At 35.1% G+C, this 19,338-nt stretch overlaps 1 protein-coding gene across 1 annotated transcript in view; it reads left to right on the top strand.

Annotated features, from left to right (window-relative positions):
- The window catches only part of LOC147069981 (uncharacterized), a 284,640-nt gene that overhangs the window by 191,266 nt on the left and 74,036 nt on the right, over positions 1 to 19,338 (top strand). Inside the window, exon 2 of the mRNA XM_085949631.1 lies at positions 10,126 to 10,255. Coding sequence (XP_085805757.1) covers positions 10,126 to 10,255 — 130 coding nt within the window. The remainder of the gene's footprint in view (positions 1 to 10,125; positions 10,256 to 19,338) is intronic.

Raw genomic sequence — 19,338 nt, 5'->3', positions numbered from 1 at the left:
GGCCACCGTGGCGGGCTTTGGCTTAGCGCGATTTAAGCTGATTGAAAAAGCGAATTCAAAGTATATTAAAGTTGGGCGATGCTATGCATAAAGTAACCCCAGCAAAAGAATTTTTGATGAAACTATAACAGGTTTTGATTATATTTCTATACGATTTCGCCAGTCAAGCATGTAATCACAACTCAGACAAATTTAATATGTACATACTGATGGGTTATTGTTTATGTAGGGTGTTGATTTATACTTGTTAAAAACACTGATTCAGGGACATTACGTAAGTATATTTCGCTTGACAAGTAACAATTAATTATTAATAACATTTGTAAACGCACGCTTTGGCGCAAATAGGTGGCAAATCGTATTTAGAGGCGACGTTCAAGGCTCAAGGGTAGATTACCGACTGGCTGTACCTACTCTCGACCCTTCGTCCGCCCAGAAACAGATAACGGTAACTTTCTTTTTCTTTGTTTCGCTGTGCATCCTGGTCTAGCCTTGACTCATTTACAATTACAATAATATCATTATTTTCCCAACTCTGTCGATTGGAGGGTTTTTGATGGGGATTTAGGCATTATGATATTATTTGGTAAAAAGTAACTGTACAAAACAGTTGGATTTTTAAAACTTAGAATTTTTGGTTTTAGACCTTCTGAGCGACAAAATCAATGGCGGCCCTTGTAGTCCAGTGCATAAGGCGCCGCCTTTTACTCGGGGGCTCTGGGTTCGATTTTTGGTGATATCACCGATACCCCTCGGTGATAGACTACTGCCTGAGTGTAATTTTGCCTCATGTATATATTTTTATTAAATTATATTTTAGAGTATAATTAGAGTTTTTCCCGTGGTAAAATAAATTTCATTAGAACTGATATTCTGACCATATTCTTATCCTAACTTCTATAACTGCAATCACTGGATCTGAAAGACATGAATCATCATTACATTTCACCATTTATTATTTTGATTCTTTTTATTACATCAATACAGAAATTAAGTGCATCTCTTCCGGCCTCGTTTGCCATTCATCATGAAGACCGTAGAGTTACGAGTGATATTGGTGGGAACATGAAAATTAATATTTGTCAGTATATCGGATTGTAAATGAACCCACGAAGAAGTAAAAAGAAATGCTTTAAAAGAGCAATCACTTTTCGGGTGGACAGGGATTGCATTGATAGCATACCCAGAAGAAAACGAGTCGGAAAATTCATTTTATCATCATTATCATAAGGAAAGAATCCATATGTCCTTAAGTAGAGAAATCTTATAAATCTATTGTGTGCTCGATCAAACTTAATTGTGTGGAAGCATATTCAAGCGTACTCAACACGAATGAGACATATTATAATGTACGTAGCACTTGGACGTTTTCAAATGATCTTGAAACCCTCAAAAACAAAATCAAGCATTTTGCTAAATCTAATACTTGTATCTCGCGGACAAAGTCGCGGGAGATCACTATATAATAATAAAACCTCACGCATAACTGAGTACTTATTGAATTTTGTGGCGTTTTTAATATTTTTTTAATTCAACTACATATTCATATTATAACCGCGAGTTTATAACTCTTGCTTGACGACCTCTTAAAATAATTACCTCCGGCGTACGGGGGTCGCGACCCGCAGTTTTTCCACCACCGTAATATACCCCGAGCCAACGTCGCGTCGTTGGCAGACTTGAGGGACACTTACCAAAATGTATATTCCTTAGAGGGTTCTGAAAAAAACTACCCTTGCTTATATATGCCCGCCGACAGTTCGCATTCGGAAAAGTGAAACCAGGTGTAGTTTGCATATTTTATGAAAGGCTTGTCTCGTGACATGTTATAGAGTCCAGCTTTTATCAAGCTAAAGTCTTTTCTCTGTCATATTACTATATATTATCTTCACATATATTCAATTTGAGTTCAATCTTCAAAAAACAAAACAAAAAACACACTTAAAATAATTTAGAGCCGTGTCAATTCAATAATTATTGTACCTGTAGTGATATCTCGTGTTGATTGGAAGGCCATTCATTGGATGGGGGTGGCAAATTTAATGAAGAAATGCGAATAATACAACTTTTGAGAACAGATTGTCTAGCTAGAGTTAATGTTTTTTTCGCCTGCGACGCTAAGAATTCTTATAAGTATATTTTTTTTCAATTTTAATTTATTCCAGAAAACAAAACATTGTGGACATAACCAAATCTAAATTAAAGACGTTCACAACATGCGATTTAGAATTGTATACAGAAAAATAAATTTTCCAATACAAAATACATAGCTCGACACTGAAAATGTCTACGTCTTTAGGGAGCGCATTGTCTAGTCTCACACCCCTCGCTAATGGTTCCTTATAGGCTGACACAAAGAAGCGGTTCCGATTCAGAATAAATCATTGCTGCATACCTACTATGCATATTATAATTTAAAATTCTATATTCATTTATATCTATTTAATATTTGCTTAGATTGATGCCAATATTAAATATGCACACCCTTATCAGTAACTAGTCTTTTAGGGTGCTAGTGATAAATCTTTATAACTTATAGTATTTATACACTTAGGGTACCGTGAAACGAAAAAGTTTGAAAGCCACTGCACTAAGCGTAATAATCATTAATTATTAATGATATTCTACCGGTGTCAAATCTCTCTACAAGCACGTCATCCCACCCGATGCACTGGGATCATTTTCTCCTTTATTCGTATACTTTTTTCTCCATATACCTACATCCTATACCCCATTTGAGTGTTTGCGTATTTCCCTTATCAGATAATCTCGTTTTTCGTTCACGTCGGGATAATGTTGTCAGCCTCACTGGCAACACTCTATTTTAAAACTTGAAACTTTTCAAAGAAACCACTATGCTTTTACTCATGATAGTTTGTATACACAAAGAACTTTTTAAAGAATTGTTTGGTTTTCTTTTTAGTTTATTACCTATATAAAAGAAAATTATAAAACATACCATTCCATCAGTACGGTAGGATTTAAAATTTATATTATTTTTGATGTTTACACATTTATCCAGGGTGCAAATCTTATGACTGGCGTGGAGATTGTTAACATCATTTTGTCATTTAAGGCCTACTAGGGACTGCGGCCCATGCAATTCGATTTTCCAGTCATGACGTTTACTAAAAACCCTGATGCATAGAATAACACTAATCACCAATCAGCTGATATATTGACCTAAATTGTATCAATTGAAGCCATTTTCATGTCAATAACAAAATTAACGAATGATGAAGTAGGTATACATGACATGACCAGTTTTAAAAATTATAATACATATTAATTAATAATAATTATTCGATTTATATTATGCGGTTTTTATAGTTTTTTTTCATTTTATGTTAATTTAAAAAAAAATTATAATTGTCGGAAAAATGGAATTTAAAAAATGGCAACTATTCCATCGCGGAAAGCAACGTTGCCAATTAAAATTGTTGCATATGTCATCCCATTTGTTAGTTGGATACCTTGTTTAGAACACATTATTTTGACATTACAGTTATTATTAACCAATCCAACATTATACAATTATGAAAAGTAAACCTTGAGAAGAATAAAGATCAATCTTGCTTATAGACAATGATTTAAACGGAAAAATATAAAAGTTCAATCAATCAGAAAGTTTAATACAATGTCCGTCTGAAATAAAATTACGAGATTTTCTGTATTGCGAATTTTATTATGTGTTATATTCATGGTGGAGTTTCGACATAAATAGTGCACACTAAACTTTGTCAGTCATACTTATATGTTCTCATTTAACTAATAATACAAATTACAGATAGTATTGGCTAGTTTTTAAAATTCAATTAAACCTTGCCTTGGTCAAACTATAAATAGTGGTGGTAGGCTGTAGGGATCCGACAAAAAAACAATACTCACTTTGCCAATCATACTTATTTGTTTTTAATTAAAATGTCAATGTTTTTAAATTCGAGTAAACCCTGCCTAACCAAACCATATTAGATAAAGAATATTTTATATCTCATGTCTATTATGGTTTGCTTTAGGCTGGGTTTAATTGCATTTTAAAAACTAACCAATACCATTGTAATCTTTGTTCAATGAAAACAAACAATTATGACAGACAACGTTTAGTATCCAGTGTTTATGTCGGATCTTCGCAGCCTTCCTCCACTCTATATACCTGCACTACCTGCAGTTAAATGAGTATAATAGTTAATTTCTAGTAAAAGTATCCTTAATATTGGAAATCAATGAAAGAGTCCAATCAAACTCTATAGGAATTAGGTTGCACAGGCAAAGAATCTTTTCCTAAATGCTTCCGTTGGAAATAAAATTTAGTATCCAAACGGGAATTTATTCCCTTCAGCAGTTTCTTTCTGATGTCTTCAGTGGCGGTGCTTCCAAGGTATTTACCTCATTTTTTATACTATACATGGATCAAAATATATACATGAATAATAATATAATGATCGCAAATGCATCTTATTCAATCAATATCATCAATATAATAAATTTACAAATTTAAGTCTTGTAGAATTATAACCGTGCTTTAATTGGGGGCCAAGGTATTTAATGGAAGATATTTGCTGTCTACTATCTCTTATTAGGGATTGCAACAGGTAATGAATGAAAATATCAATACCGGTTTTTTGGTTTTACTTATTGAACTTATTGAAGAATTACTTCTTTCACAGTACCCAAATTCTTTTTTTCAATGCCTATACCAAATAATACCAAAATGTTGCATTTTATCATTAATTATGGCTAACCGCGTGATTTACTATCCCGGCATGGTCTCACCTATGCGCGCGAAAGACATTTATAACATTGCGCCATATTTCGATTAACGTCTATATCCCAGACAAGATGATTTTCAATGTGTGTCAGGGCTAACAGTAATGAAACATAATATTAACACAATACCCAGGCTTGAGAAAATCATATTATAATATGTAGATGTATTATGACTAGGGATTCCAATCCCGGGATCCCGAACTATTTTCGATACCTATGAATCCCGGGATTGAGTTTTTTTATCAATTTTTATGGAAAACAAAATAAAAACGAAAATATAACAGAAAAAATACTTTTTATAAAATACATTAGAAATAAACTGAGTTTGAATGAAGTTTGATTTATTATTACCCATGTGTTGCAAATTCAATTTATTTTTTCACATAAATTAATAAAAACGAGAATGATTGGAAAAAACAATGTTTCGCACTTATAACAAAGCGATTCCACCATGTTTTTTAATGCATTTGTCATTTTTTAATTTTAATTGAACTTGTATTTGTTATCTTTTCATAAATAAATAAAACTATTTTACTTTCACATTATTATTTATACATATCATAATATTATTTACTCCATTAAACCTATGCATTTCCAAGATTGAACGTACACAATATTAACAATAAATGTGTTAAATAGTATGAATTATACTAAATTTATTTTTGACCGATTTTACCAACGTTATTTGTATATATAGAAATTTTATATTAACTATTGAAAAAAATGCCAATCCCGGGATCGTCAAATCGTAATCCCGATATCCCGGGATCAAAATTTTGGCTCGGGATTGGATTTACTAATTATGACATTACCAGGAATTGAACGCGAAACCCATGAGAACACCGTGCCTAATAATATATTGGACTACGTAGGCCAGCGATGGCAAATCCGTGGCACGCTAAAAGTTTACGACGGCACGCCAGAAAATAAATTCCTTTTAATTTTTTTTAATATTGAAAACGTTCATAGCGGAAAAATATAAAATCAAAGCGAAATCATGTTGATGTATATGTATATTGTGGCAACACATGGAAAAGTATGCCTGATACTTGTATATCTGTTAAAAAACTAGTAATCTCGTTGTTGACCATTTTTCTTCCACGTACTCATGTGAAAGTATTTTTTTCTATATTGAATTATGAACATTGAAAGTAGGTTGACAAAGGAACATTCAGCAGCATGTATTAATTTGCAGTCAACGACATATCATCCTGATATAAAAAGTCTCGCAAATATCATGAAACAAGAAACCTTAAACAAAAATGAGTGTGTTATTAAATGTTTTTTTTCTTCTTATTTTCTATCATTTTATGTATATTACCAATGTAGCTAATTGTTTTTTTGCAATAATGCAATAAAATGATTTAGATTATATTATGTGTACCATGGCCCCCACATCTTGAAACGGGCCCCCCTACCTATCGCCAAGGATAAACGCAGTGTGACGCTCTAGAGTAGCGTTTTCCTAATGGTGTACGCGGTAAAATTAATGTGTATATTTATTGTTTTTTTTTCATATATTTTAATACATCCACTTGAATTATGCCGTTGTCGAGTATTGATACGCAATTAAAAATTATATCGTACAACCACATAATTTTAAATAATGGCGATGTTTTTTTACTAGTGAAGCAAATGTTTGATGTGTGTTTATTTCACTTATCTGATCGACTCGCCTCGCCGGGCCACTCCTAAGCTCGGGCCTCCATGCTAGGGCCCTGTCAGCCCTCCTCTTGTGGGGGCCATGATGTGTACCTACATCTAAAAAGGAATAGCACGCGCCACGAATTAAAAAAAAACGGCTTATTTTGGCACGCCGATCAAATCCTATTTGCCATCCCTGACATAGGCCATCAAAATATTGCATCAGTCCTGAATTATAAAAAAGATACACGTGTTATTTATTGCGGATTTTTTTACCCTGTCGTCGAAATATGCGTCCAACGCCACTGCAAGTTTGGGGTTGCAAAGTGCAGCCTTTTATGCGGGCAGCTCGCTATTTTCACCGGTTAGTTTCCCGCTGGCCCATCCCTCCGTTCGCTCCATTCATCCCTCCGTCCGGCCAGCGCTGCCTAGTAAGTTTTCCTCTCAAAAGAATTTTCTCCCTCACAATGGATTCGATCTCGGCCCGATCGTTTCAAACGATCGCTTTGCCTAAATCTAAATGTCGGCCGTTTGACCGAACGGGCAAGTATCTGACCTTTTAGGCCCAGTTCTATAAACTACACATTCCTGCACTGAATACCTTTTACAATAGTGATTTATTTACCTGTCGTAATGTACATATGTCCGTATCGTTTTAAGTACTTACTTTAATGTATCTATAATTAATCAAATTGTTTATACCTACCAGTGGTGAAGGGTGGAGGTAGGCTGTTAAGATCCGACATAATTATTGCACAGTAAGGTTTGTCAGTCAAACGTATTTCCTTTCAGTGAACTAAGCTACAATAATATTATGTATATAGTATTTGTTAGTATGTATATCTCTTCTTGGTCGTGCACTCGTGGCTGAGGATCGTGACCACATTTAAATTTCGCCATCCTTTGAGCGACCAAGACTTTCCATCCTTCTCGATCTTCCGCTTCTCTCAGGGCAGAATGGATGGTGCCCCCAGTCAGCTCTTTCACTCGGTCGCTCCATCGCGCAGACGCTATTCCTCTGCTTCGCCTTCTCTGGAGGCTACCCAAAACTACCAGTCTCTCCAGGTTGTCCGGTCCGCGCCTGACAATATGTCCAAAAAACTGCAGAATTCTTCTCAGACATATCGTCGAGAGCCGTTCCTTTATCTTCAGTCCCTGGATGATTGACTGGTTCGTCCTGTGCTCCGTCCAAGAAATGCGAAGCATTCGGCGCCAACACCAAATCTCAAAGGCATCAATTGCCTTCCGTTCTCTTGCCTTCAGGGTCCACGACTCGACTCCGTATAGGAATATCGAGAACACTAATGTTTGCACAAGCATCATTTTTGTGACAATCGAAATTCCCCGATCCTTCCATATAGTGGTAAGGCGTGTCATCGCACTTTTTGCAATTTGTGTGCGCCTTCTTATTTCCGCTTCGCATCCGCCCTTTCCACTGATGGTCGATCCAAGATAAAAAAAAACTCGTCGACTGTTTAGAGGTTTTGGAGTGTACTTGGTGTTGGTAGAAGGTTGGCCCGATCAACAACCATTAACTTGGTTTTATTCCTATTAATAAGGAGGCCGTATTTGCGACTCTCTTCCTCTACCCGGTGTAGCAGCTCTGAGAGTTCTCTTTCATCAGCAGCGATTATTGTGGTATCATCTGCGAATCTTAAGTTATTTATTTTCTGGCCACCAATTGTTATTCCGCCTTGCCAATGATCTATGGCTCTTCGCATTATATGCTCTTCATATATATTGAATAACTGGGGAGATAAAACACATCCCTGACGAATTCCCTTCTCGGTTCGGAAACTCTCAGAAAACGCACTATGTACTCTCACCTTTGTGTGGCTATTGTTATATAAGTTTTTGATGAGACAGGTAAGGTGTGATGGAACTCCCATTTCCAGAAGTACCTTCCACATACAGTTCCATCTTACGCAGTCAAATGCCTTCTGGTAGTCAATAAAGCATAACATCATAGGGGTATTAAACTCTCTGCATTTTTCAATTAGTTGTCTGATGTTCAGAATTTGCTCTCGAGTTCCCTTCCCCATAACAAAACCTGCTTGTTCCTTGGGTATTTGTCGGTCGATGAAATGATTCAGACGCCTGCTGATTATATGTAATAAGATCTTACTTGCATGTGGAATAAGTGAGATTGTTCGATAGTTTTCACATTTACGTGAGGAACCTTTTTTGTGCAGGGGGATCAAAATTGACTCTGTCCATTCCTTGGGCCATACACCATTTTTCCAGATCATGTTGATGATTCTTTTTCCGTCATCATTGACCTTTTTTAATGCTTCTGCAGCTATGCCATCGCCACCTGGTGACTTGTGGGTTTTTAGTCTCTTTATCGCCTCTATCACTTCACTAAAAAGTATTTCAGGTTCTTGCTCATCGATACGTACGTCAACCACCTCATCATCCTCTTCTGTATCTCTGTATAGGGCTTCACAATATGTTTTCCACTTTGCCGTGACCCTATCCAACTCCACAAGTAGTGTGCCGTCCTCTTCCTCGATGGCCCAGTTCATTTTCTTGAAATCTCCTGTGATTTCTTTCACTTTTTGGAAAAGATCCCGAGTTTCTACTCTGACAGCATGGGTTTCGATGTTTTCACATTTAATCGAAGCCATAAGCGATGGTGCCCACAGAACGCGTCGAGCGCGCGAAGTCGGCGTATTAAGTGTTTATTCATAACCATAATCACACGTCTCTCGCCGCGCATTACCCTTCACCTATGTAATAAGCGGCCCAAGCAGCACAAAACAATTATTTTTACAGCGTCTCTCATAACAAACCAATAAAAATATTATATTATTTCGGGGCTTGTCATTAATATTTACGACGACATTATTCAACCAGCGATAAACTGAACACGCAATAAAATTAAACAATGACTTCTCTGTAATTAAATAATTGCTTTTCGCCCGTCGTACGACGACGCCTCAAGCAGCGTAATTTTGGTAGCCGTGTTCAATGAATGGACTTCTTTGTATTTTCATTAAATCGTATCGCCGAGAAGCGAAAAACGGTGGCTCATGCGGCAGGCGGCGCGCAAGGCATCGTTAAGTCCAGTGGGCGCTGGCGTATTTGATTACGTTGTATTTTTGATGATTTACGCGCCACTTGTAGAAAATTTGCGCGAGCGCCGCACTCGCTGCGTCAATGGGCTTTATGCCTAATAGACAAAAAATATTCGTTTATCTATAACCGCGTGACTTAATCCTCTCATTGTTCGGTATTTCTTTTTTCGGTTACGTATAATGAAATTCTTGCTGTTGTGAAATATTTAAAGTTCTGAATATGTAATTTAAACTACAATTAAAAATGATTTTCTCAACTGAAGCTATTTTTTCCATTTAAAATATATTTTGTTTACCAATATGTGAAAAAAAATCTATGATACACGTCATGAAAAATAGCTCCATTTATAACACAGTTCTATTAAAATCTCAAATTCATCAAAACATGACTAAATATTTTTACCCCGCAACTATAGAATTATTTTGACTTTACAGACTGTAATGGTCAAATTTTAATAAAATAACTACTTTGCCACAGTTTTAATTTTAATAATATTATTTTCTTTAACCACTACGTAAAAACCTGCAATAATTCTCAGAGTACGAGTACCTTTAATTCGATATCGTGGACCCCATTTGAAAAATGATTCGCTTGCCTACCAGAAACGTTAACATATTTTGTATTCTTCTTCATTAGGATATTGTTCTGCAGAGCAGAACTGCGAGCCACAGGAACTGTCGAGATGTGCCAGACCACTTCAAGTTCTCCAGGATACGGCGGAGCTAAGATTCGTCTCCAAGAAAGAGGAACTCGACCAGTTATGCCCGTAAGTAGCATAGTGTTTTGAATTATAAGCATTAAATATAAATTGAGATGGCACTTTTAACAACTAGTTTTTAAGGATTATAATGTAATATACGCTATACGAGTAAATTAAATAAAATATTAATAACAATCACGTTGACAATGGCCGATGGCCGCGCGGCTTAAGCGTCGGCCCATATAGGTAGAACAAATCCTGAGTCTGGCTATTACACATATTGTTTTTCAATTTGTATATGAGTCAGAGTATGGACCTAATAGATTGAGCAAGAGGCTAACATCCATTTCTCGTAAAAAATAAAAATCTGTTAATACAAACCTCCACTCTGTGGAGGCCCAAATGATCATATTAGCGTCGGACATGGTCGGAAAAAACAAACAACACATTAAAAATAAAAAACAGTCCAGCGCATCTATTCTATACACAAGACTGCTATCGACGGTTATCAAGGGTAGTTTATCATATTTTTGCATTTATGTATTATAATTCTTTCAGTTAGCGTGTTAGCAAGTTAGCTGTCTAAACAATTAAAACTGTCTATCTCGCTCTAAAATTTACCACAGACACAAGAGGTGCTATTAAAACATAGCACATATTATAACAATTACAACTAACTTATTGTGAAAATTATAATACTTCAATACAAAAATATGAAAAACTACCCTCGATAGCCGCCGATAGCAGTCTTGTGTATAGAATAGATTCGGTATAAAAATTACGTACTTACAGTAAAATACTATAGGTATACATAATATGTACCCATATTGTGTGTAATTACTACTCTAAGAATAAATTGACAGTTAACACAATTCAAGGTGGGATTGCAGAGATATGCATTCCAAATCACGTAAACCCGACGTATTTCGCTAGAAATTATTGAAAGCCACTCTCGACTATTCCGGTGGTCTGGTGGCATGCGTGGAATTTCATTTGATGCAGCTCGAACTGAATTGCCGACTGCTCTAGTCCGGCACTGACATATTGACTAGGACGTTATCAAACTGATAAATTGACAAAAAACGTGTGCTTTTATTGCATTCGTATTGTAATGCCATTATTCATACATCTGAATAAACATTTTGTTTATTCAAATGAATTGGGAATGACTCTTTAATGCCACGACATAACTATTAAAATTTTTAAATGTTCGCGGGACCAACTGATTTTATATTAAGTGTGTATATAAAATATAATCCTATCAAGGCCGGATTTACTATGAGGCAAAAGGGGTTGCATGTAAATTGTACGTAAAACATTTCACTGTGGCACAGTTCGCCGTGAGCTTTCTATCGGAATTCCAATTTTATTAGATTCAATATGAACATTAATTCAATTTTCATAGCTGATTTTGGCGAAATTCATGAATTCAAGAATGAAAACCTAACCTAACCTAACAAATCACCCAGTATATCGCCTTTTTTCAAAATTTGCTTGCTTCCTGTAAAGAGTAAACCGACAAGAACCGTGTTTTATTTAGACATGAATTTTTTGTCAGTACTTACGACCCAAAGAGGTTGGACGGTCTTTAAGATACGGCCGTTATTTCCGATCAAAATTTCACGTTGAAGTGCGATACGGCGAACTGCATATGTGCAAGTTTCTGGACACGGGCTAAAGGTCCTGTAGCCCAACGGAGCTATTCGTTATAGTTAACATGGATATCACTGAGCAATTCCATATACAAGGCGGTTATCACACCGCATTGCATCGTGCTTGATTCTAATCGGATGCATTTGAAAAGTTAAACATATTAACTGTGTTACTCAACACAATTTGACAGCTAGCAGTTAACGCGGGCATGTGCGGCCTTATTAATAAAAATATCACTTTTGATTTCCCACTTTTAATTGATTTTGGAGTTAAGTAATATGTTGGAATAGCCCGCAATGCTACTAAATAGACAAGATTCTCGAGATCAGAAAAATAAAACTTGACACATCGGAGCAACTTCGCTCTAAATTTCTAGATTTAAACTTGACAAGCGTCAGAATTATTTTAATGATACAATTTAAATTTCGAATCGGCTAAGAATTAAGGAATTAAGGATCTAGACTTCTCCAGGTAATCGATTATTTGAAACAGCTCCTACCGTGCCACCCAGAAATTAAACTGTTGGAGTTATGGTGGAGATATGGGTACAATAACGAGCTGCATATAATATCTCACACATAATATTATAGTTCATTACTTATATCACTTAGATAACTGGGCCATGTATATACGATATACATACTAGTCACGCATGACAAAGCAACTAACATTCGGGATCCTGGATGTCAAACGGAGATAATATATTGTCGAACAAGAACTTCTTGTCCACGTGTTAAAACTGTGAACTAACAATCCCCTCCAGTTCAGTTAATCGCAATTCCGTTTTCAAATGAGAAACGTCCCCAAATTTATCATTTCATTTTACGCTCCCGTGGTGTACAGATCTATTAATTTACTTTTTACTTTAAGCTTTTTATAATAAAAAATATATCTAAAACGATCAGTAGTGATGTTAGAATTATTATTAGCAAACTTTTGGTTTAAAGCGAACAAGAAAAGGAGTCGAATGTAAAAGGAAAACCAATGCAATATTTAAACACGCATTGCCGCCATGACAGGTATGTCACTGAGAAGTCTTCTACATGTGACTACAGCGACTTCCTGTTATCGCCGATTTCTTGCGGTTGGTCAATAGTATCAAATTCATTTGCTGTCGACCTTGGAGGATGAGGATGCTGGAAAGAGAAGAAGAAAAGAACGTAATATATGCAGTAACCACGTAGATTTGTAACGACAAACAATACGAAAGATTATGCGGGATTTTCCAGTAGTTAGTAGGGAAATTAAAATGAAAGTTAGCAAAGTAAAAGTGCCTGTAATGTGGAGATATAATTAAAAGTTCACCTCCCCAAAAGCTTATCTTGGGGTCATTTACGTTTCTGCTCTACGGCGTATTAAGTTCGGTCGCAGAGCTTTCAAATAGTTCATATCATTATTTCCAGTTGAAATTACATTATTATTACTCACATTCTTCACCCTGTTACACTCCAGCATCTGGTCATAGGACTACGTTCAAGTTCCCACCACCACCCGTCATATATGCACAGCCGTGGATATACACGGCCGCTTTCCATGACGCTTTAAACGTGTCTGAAATAAGTGATTTTAAGTGCTCATTCAGTCCCGAAACGGAGCCGCACGGGACTGATGCTGCAACCATGCACCGTAGTGCTTAAAGAAGAAAGTTAAGAAAGATTTTTTTTTTGTTTTTTTGGACTGGCTCTGCTGTCCGCTGACGTTAAGCGCCCTGTGTACCCGCATACTGAGTGTCACGAATTGAAATGGATGAGTCTACAAAAAGCACGTCCTTTATCTCTTCCCATGCTATATCGTCAGATGATAGCTCGTTCTAGTAGCATCACTGCAGTGCGAAACAAAGTTTGAGACAAGAACGGAATGGCCCACACCGGATTTGGTTCAGAAGCTAGTCTAGTGGATTATCAATTATACGAGAGTTCCTCTCGCCCGCTGCTAGCCAGTCATTACACTACTGATTCACAACTACTATACTACTGTCGTTGTGTTGCGTGGCATGGTAGTGTTAAAAAGTAAAGAAAACGCCAGTTGACAAACTCAAGTGCTTGTGGCGCGGTCGTACCAGTGTCTCTTTTATATTAAATGGATACGTCATAATATATTCTCAAAACTCAGCAGTCCCTCAGGGCTTTGTTCAAGAGCACAGGTTGCATACATATTTTAGGTTTACTATTTATTATCTCGATAAACTAAATTTCATATGAGCTTATCATAGATAACAACCTCGTAAAAAAAACTATTATAGAACCTTATAGCTAATGGAAATGGTAGTATTTCTAGTATCAAGCATTGGTACCTGTATTTGATTTTTTTTAAAGTTGCCGTCATAAAAAAATAATATTAAACACTGAATTAAATTTTAAAAAAATACACACAATTTTTAGAAATTTTAACTTTGTGTAAGGAACCCTAGATAATTATACATTTAAACTTATAAACACGATCACCATATTAAGGAAGTTTGAACACCGGAAATGCGTAGATGTTAGGAAAATTCTGCATGGGTAGCATTTCCGTCAACCAGTAGGTATAGCTCAACACCTGGCTAGCGACGAATTTAGAGGATGTGGCCTCATTAACCATTCGGTACAAAATCAACCAAATTACCTTATTATTTACATTATATTATGAAACATAATTTAAAATTGCTTTGTCAAATGTCATTCACAAAAATATATCAGATAGATTAAGAAAATAAGCTAGATGGCAGATGGAAGTATCTATAAACCAACATTTCAAAAATATATGTCATAATAATTAACATAGTTTTTATAAGAACAAAGATTGAAAAAGAATCATCGTGTTCTACAATAATTAATAAAATAAGAAATAAAAATAACGCAGGTCAGAGGTTTAGTCATCATTATGTATGTAGCATTATTTTATGTATAATGATATTAACTATTTTATATAAGGTATATTAACGAATTATATACAAGATTTAAGAATGTAACATTTTTTTAATGAATATACATAATTTTTAAAACACACCGAGAAAATATATAACCAACAGAAAAAATCATTTTCGAAAAAAATACGACACCCATCAGGAACCGAACCTGCTCTCAGAAGTGTTTTCAAAAGTATGTATGTTGAATAAAACAATAGTTAATTAAAAAGTTCAAGTAATTGACAACAAAAATTCTTGAAGTGATCTATGACGTCGGTTAGTAATTAAAGTAATTATGTAATACCTACTTTGATTTAAAATACAAAAGCCAATTGCCAATATTACCTCAATTTGGCAAGCGCTTCAGAGAGTATTATAAGAGCCATTAGTTAAAATTTGTCGCAATTAGATAGGATGCCTTTAACATTGCGGTCGATGTGCGTGGGCGCGAATCCCGAAAGACGCAGGTTCGATCCTGCTGGGTGTCGTATTTTTTTTTCAAAAAAGATTTTTCCTATTGGTAAGTATGTATGTTCAATATAAGGTATATGGTACAAAAAATAAGCATGTTGATTTTCAAGCAAATCTGGTATAATATTAAAGCTTTATTATAAAAAGTTTTAAACTGTTTTGCCGTGTCAAAAAACGCTAGACTTTACGTCAGACGCCAAATGCGAGTTTTTTTTAAAGATGTATGCCTATTAATCTGTCAATAAGCTAGAAACTAGTAGCTAGAAGAACGCTAAGTTAGAAACACTGATTTGGAACACCTCAGAAATAAATATATTTCTTTTAAACGTGGGCACCGGTGGGACTTGAACCTGCGTCCATCAGATTTCAGTTAACGTACTTTACCAATAATTATTAAGTAATCTGTACCTACCATAATAATATAAATTTACTATTTTCTAACAACTCTACGAGGTGTATCTCAAATTTAGTGAATATTGCCGTCCATTTTACAACGTTTTTATTAGCTCGTATTTTTATTTGTCCGGTGGTTGTTTATCCAGTACAAATCTTGCAATCGATTTTTAACTAACTTCCCGACTAGCTAGACATTTGAAACTTTTAGAATATATCAGAACACGATGCCAATGCATTTTTTAATACTTTTAGCCATCTTTAAGTAGAATTGAATTCATTTTCAGTTAATTCTGTTTTGTATGAAAAGTTATTTCGACACCATTATCGGTTGCTAGGGGTCTGGGGTCCTAGCAACTAAATTATTAATATATACGTGCGTTACTATGGTTATCAATATGACATGTCAAGTCAAATTTTTTTGATCATTTAAGCTAGTCAAGTCAAGTTTATATGGTTCAACAGAATTTAAAAACGTTGTATATAAAAAGTTTTCTTATCTTGTAATTATTTGTGTTATGTACCTACATAAAATATTGACAAGACTTAGTTTTGATGTAGAAAAAGCAAGGATATATAACCGAGTTTCCATTTTTAAATGCAATTAAACTTTTGCTAATAGTGATGGGTACTTTCTCTTATATTCCTCCAGTAGTATGTTATAAATAAATGAACAAGTTGATTTTAAAATGTAGAATATCTGACGAGTTTAAAGACAACTTTAATATATCTCCCGATTGACAACTTACAGATCCTGACTGTGGTTATTTTTAACTAGCTTTTCACGCGAAGTTAACTTTTCGGAAACGTTGGAAAGCTCCGGGGGAACCGGATTTCGGTTCGGTTTCACGAGAGCATTTAAGCTCAGAATCTGAAAGTTTTTGACTATGTGACCCAATTTTAACAACTGCTAAACTACGCCACTTAAACCTATTCCTTTGCAAGGCATGTTTACCCATTATTACTCCCTCTGTGTACATACCTACGTATGCCACTTTAGTCCGGTTTACTCCTCGCGCAGAGAGGGATTTAGGGAGGTCTTTATAGTCTAAATTTTACGTTTAAATTACGTGCGTGATTATAGTTCATGTCGCAGTGGTATAGTTTGGATTGAACAAAAACTTGTATTTATTTAATTGTTATGCACTTGAATCAAAAAACCTTTTCAACTGATGATAATACATTATATTTTATTGAAAATTTATTAATTATGTACTTACACGTAACAACGTCAGAAACACACATAATATTATTACCTACGAGCGGAATGTAGAAACATTTGTCATAACTAAAATTTCCTTAGCAGAAAACACTATGCAGAAACAATATGGACGAATCATCTGGGAATAAAAATGACACTCACTTTTTTGTCGGGTCTACCGAATGGCATAATCTGTTCTAACGCCATTACAATAAAGGTGATATTGCTATAAATTTCCGATCCTTTTAGTCGGGTCTGCCGAACGGTTCGGTTCGAACGGGTTCGCTCAAATGAACATTGACACTAGAAACACTATGCTAACGCCATTACAGTAAAGGTGATATTGCTATAAATTGCCGTTGCGTGATATCGCATAATGGAAATTGCGTGACGTCTACCTATACATGTGTGAATATCGCTGTGCGTGAATTTAATTTCTAGCTACTGCATTGAGTGCGTTGTCCATTAATAATGTCATTGGCAGAAACATTGTACTTAGTACTTGAAAATAATACCTACCATATTTAAAAATTCTCTTTCCTATAGTTTAGGTAAATTATTTTATAATTGTTAAGCGATGGCAAAAATATGACAACTGCATTTTATAAATGCAATAACTATAAATACATATTAATTATAATACTCTTATGTTTCCGTTATAAGTCATTATACGTGATTCCACAGGCACCGCAAGATATTTTTTCAACATGGTAACACTAGCGTCAAGTGTCATTCTATCATCTGGCAATCTGTATTTCCGCGGGCTAGCGTATAAAAGTAAAATAATATTCTGCAAGTACCTACATGCCAAACAAATTAACACTATCAATGTCCATATTGAGATACATTGTTAAATGAATTTGAGTGTATAGACTGTTTTATAGATTTTATAGAATTTATTTTGCCAGCAGCTGTCAGTGGTAAATGGTAATACAGAAGGGGGCGTGTTCATAACAAAAGTAATCTATGGTTAAGGATTCCTTAACTCTTTATTCAGTATAGTCTATAGTTAAGTCATGCTTTTCGGCAACTTATTCTTAGGATCGAAATCTTGGATTCTACATAGGGCTCTACGTAGGTATCGTATATTCCAGATATGTCTAGTGGGCTGTGATCTATTATATATTATCAAAAACTGCCAGTATTTTACAATAATATTTAATTATTTTTCTTTAATATCGGTGTAAAGTAGGTACTATAATATCGCAATATAAGAAAATTTGGATGACCTGGAAAAAAATGCTCTAAAAACATAAAAAAATCCTTGATTTTGGTTTAAAATGAAATTTCTTGAATTCGTCGGTAATCGTTTACGAAGCAAAAACCTGTACATTTTCAACATATTATGTCGCGAACTACGAGTATAATTTTTGCCGAAACACTATAATTTCTTGGACGCCGATCGGTGACAAAAAGATGGCAATACTGCATGAGATAATATAATATAAAAATCTTACGATCCGATCGAACGAACTTACAAAATAATGTTACATTCGGGTGCCGGACGAAATCCCGAAGGCCGAAATCCCAAATGCTGAAATCCCGAAAAATAAAAAAATACAAACAGCAATAATTGTGCAATCTTGAATTGCGCAATTTTTACAAGAGAGAAAAAACCATTTTTTTAGCAGAACAAATGGGTGTTGTCTCTCCTGCAAAAAATTGCGCAATCTTGTCACTTATCTTGAATTGCGCAAATTTTGAAAAGAGACAAATTTTCCCATTAAAGAGACATTTTCCCATTAGAGAGACAAAAAACCATTTTCCACAGAAAACAGTTTTTTGTCTCTTGTAAAATTTGCGCAATTCATGATAAGTGTTAAAATTGCGCAATTATTTCTGTTTTTTTTTTATTTTTCGGGATTTCGGCCTTCGGGATTCCGGCCATTCGGGATTTCGGCCATTAAGGATTTCAGCGTTCGGGATTTCGGTATTCGGGATTTCGGTTTTCGGGATTTCGGCTTTCGAGATTTCGACCATTCGGGATTTCGGCCATTCGGGATTTCAGCATTCGGGATTTCGGCCTTTGGGATTCCGGCCTTCGGGATTTCGACCCAAACCCGTTACATTCAGTTTCAATTTTCAAAATTTAATTAATTTACAATTAATTACTTTTTTTATTCAACGAATAATTCACAAGATTTATGAATGCAACATTCTAATTATTGAACATACATATTTTTGAAAACACTTCTGAGAATATAGAACCAATAGAATAAATATTTTTGAAAAAAGGAAGACACCCCGGAATCGAACCTGGATCTCTCAGTAAAATATCTCGGTAGCTCAATTTGGAAATCTCTTCAGAGAGTATTAAAAGCCAATAGTTAAAATTTGTCGTAATTAGTATGACAGCTTTGTCATAGTGGTCTATGTGCGTGGGCGCGATACCTGAGAGATGCAGGTTCGATTCCTGCGGGGTGTCTTACTTTTTTCAAATGGATTTGTTCTATTGGTTATAATATTATATTTTCTCAGAAGTGTTTTCAAAATGATGTATGTTCAATAATTAGTTAATTTAATTTTAATTACGTGATTGTTATC

This window comes from Rhyacophila brunnea, unplaced genomic scaffold (assembly GCF_057557595.1).
Source record: "Rhyacophila brunnea isolate RB1 unplaced genomic scaffold, BYU_Rbru_1.0 scaffold_22, whole genome shotgun sequence".
Lineage (NCBI taxonomy): Eukaryota > Metazoa > Arthropoda > Insecta > Trichoptera > Rhyacophilidae > Rhyacophila > Rhyacophila brunnea.
Note: the sequence above shows the minus strand (reverse complement) of the source record. Positions and strands in the feature narration are given on the sequence as shown.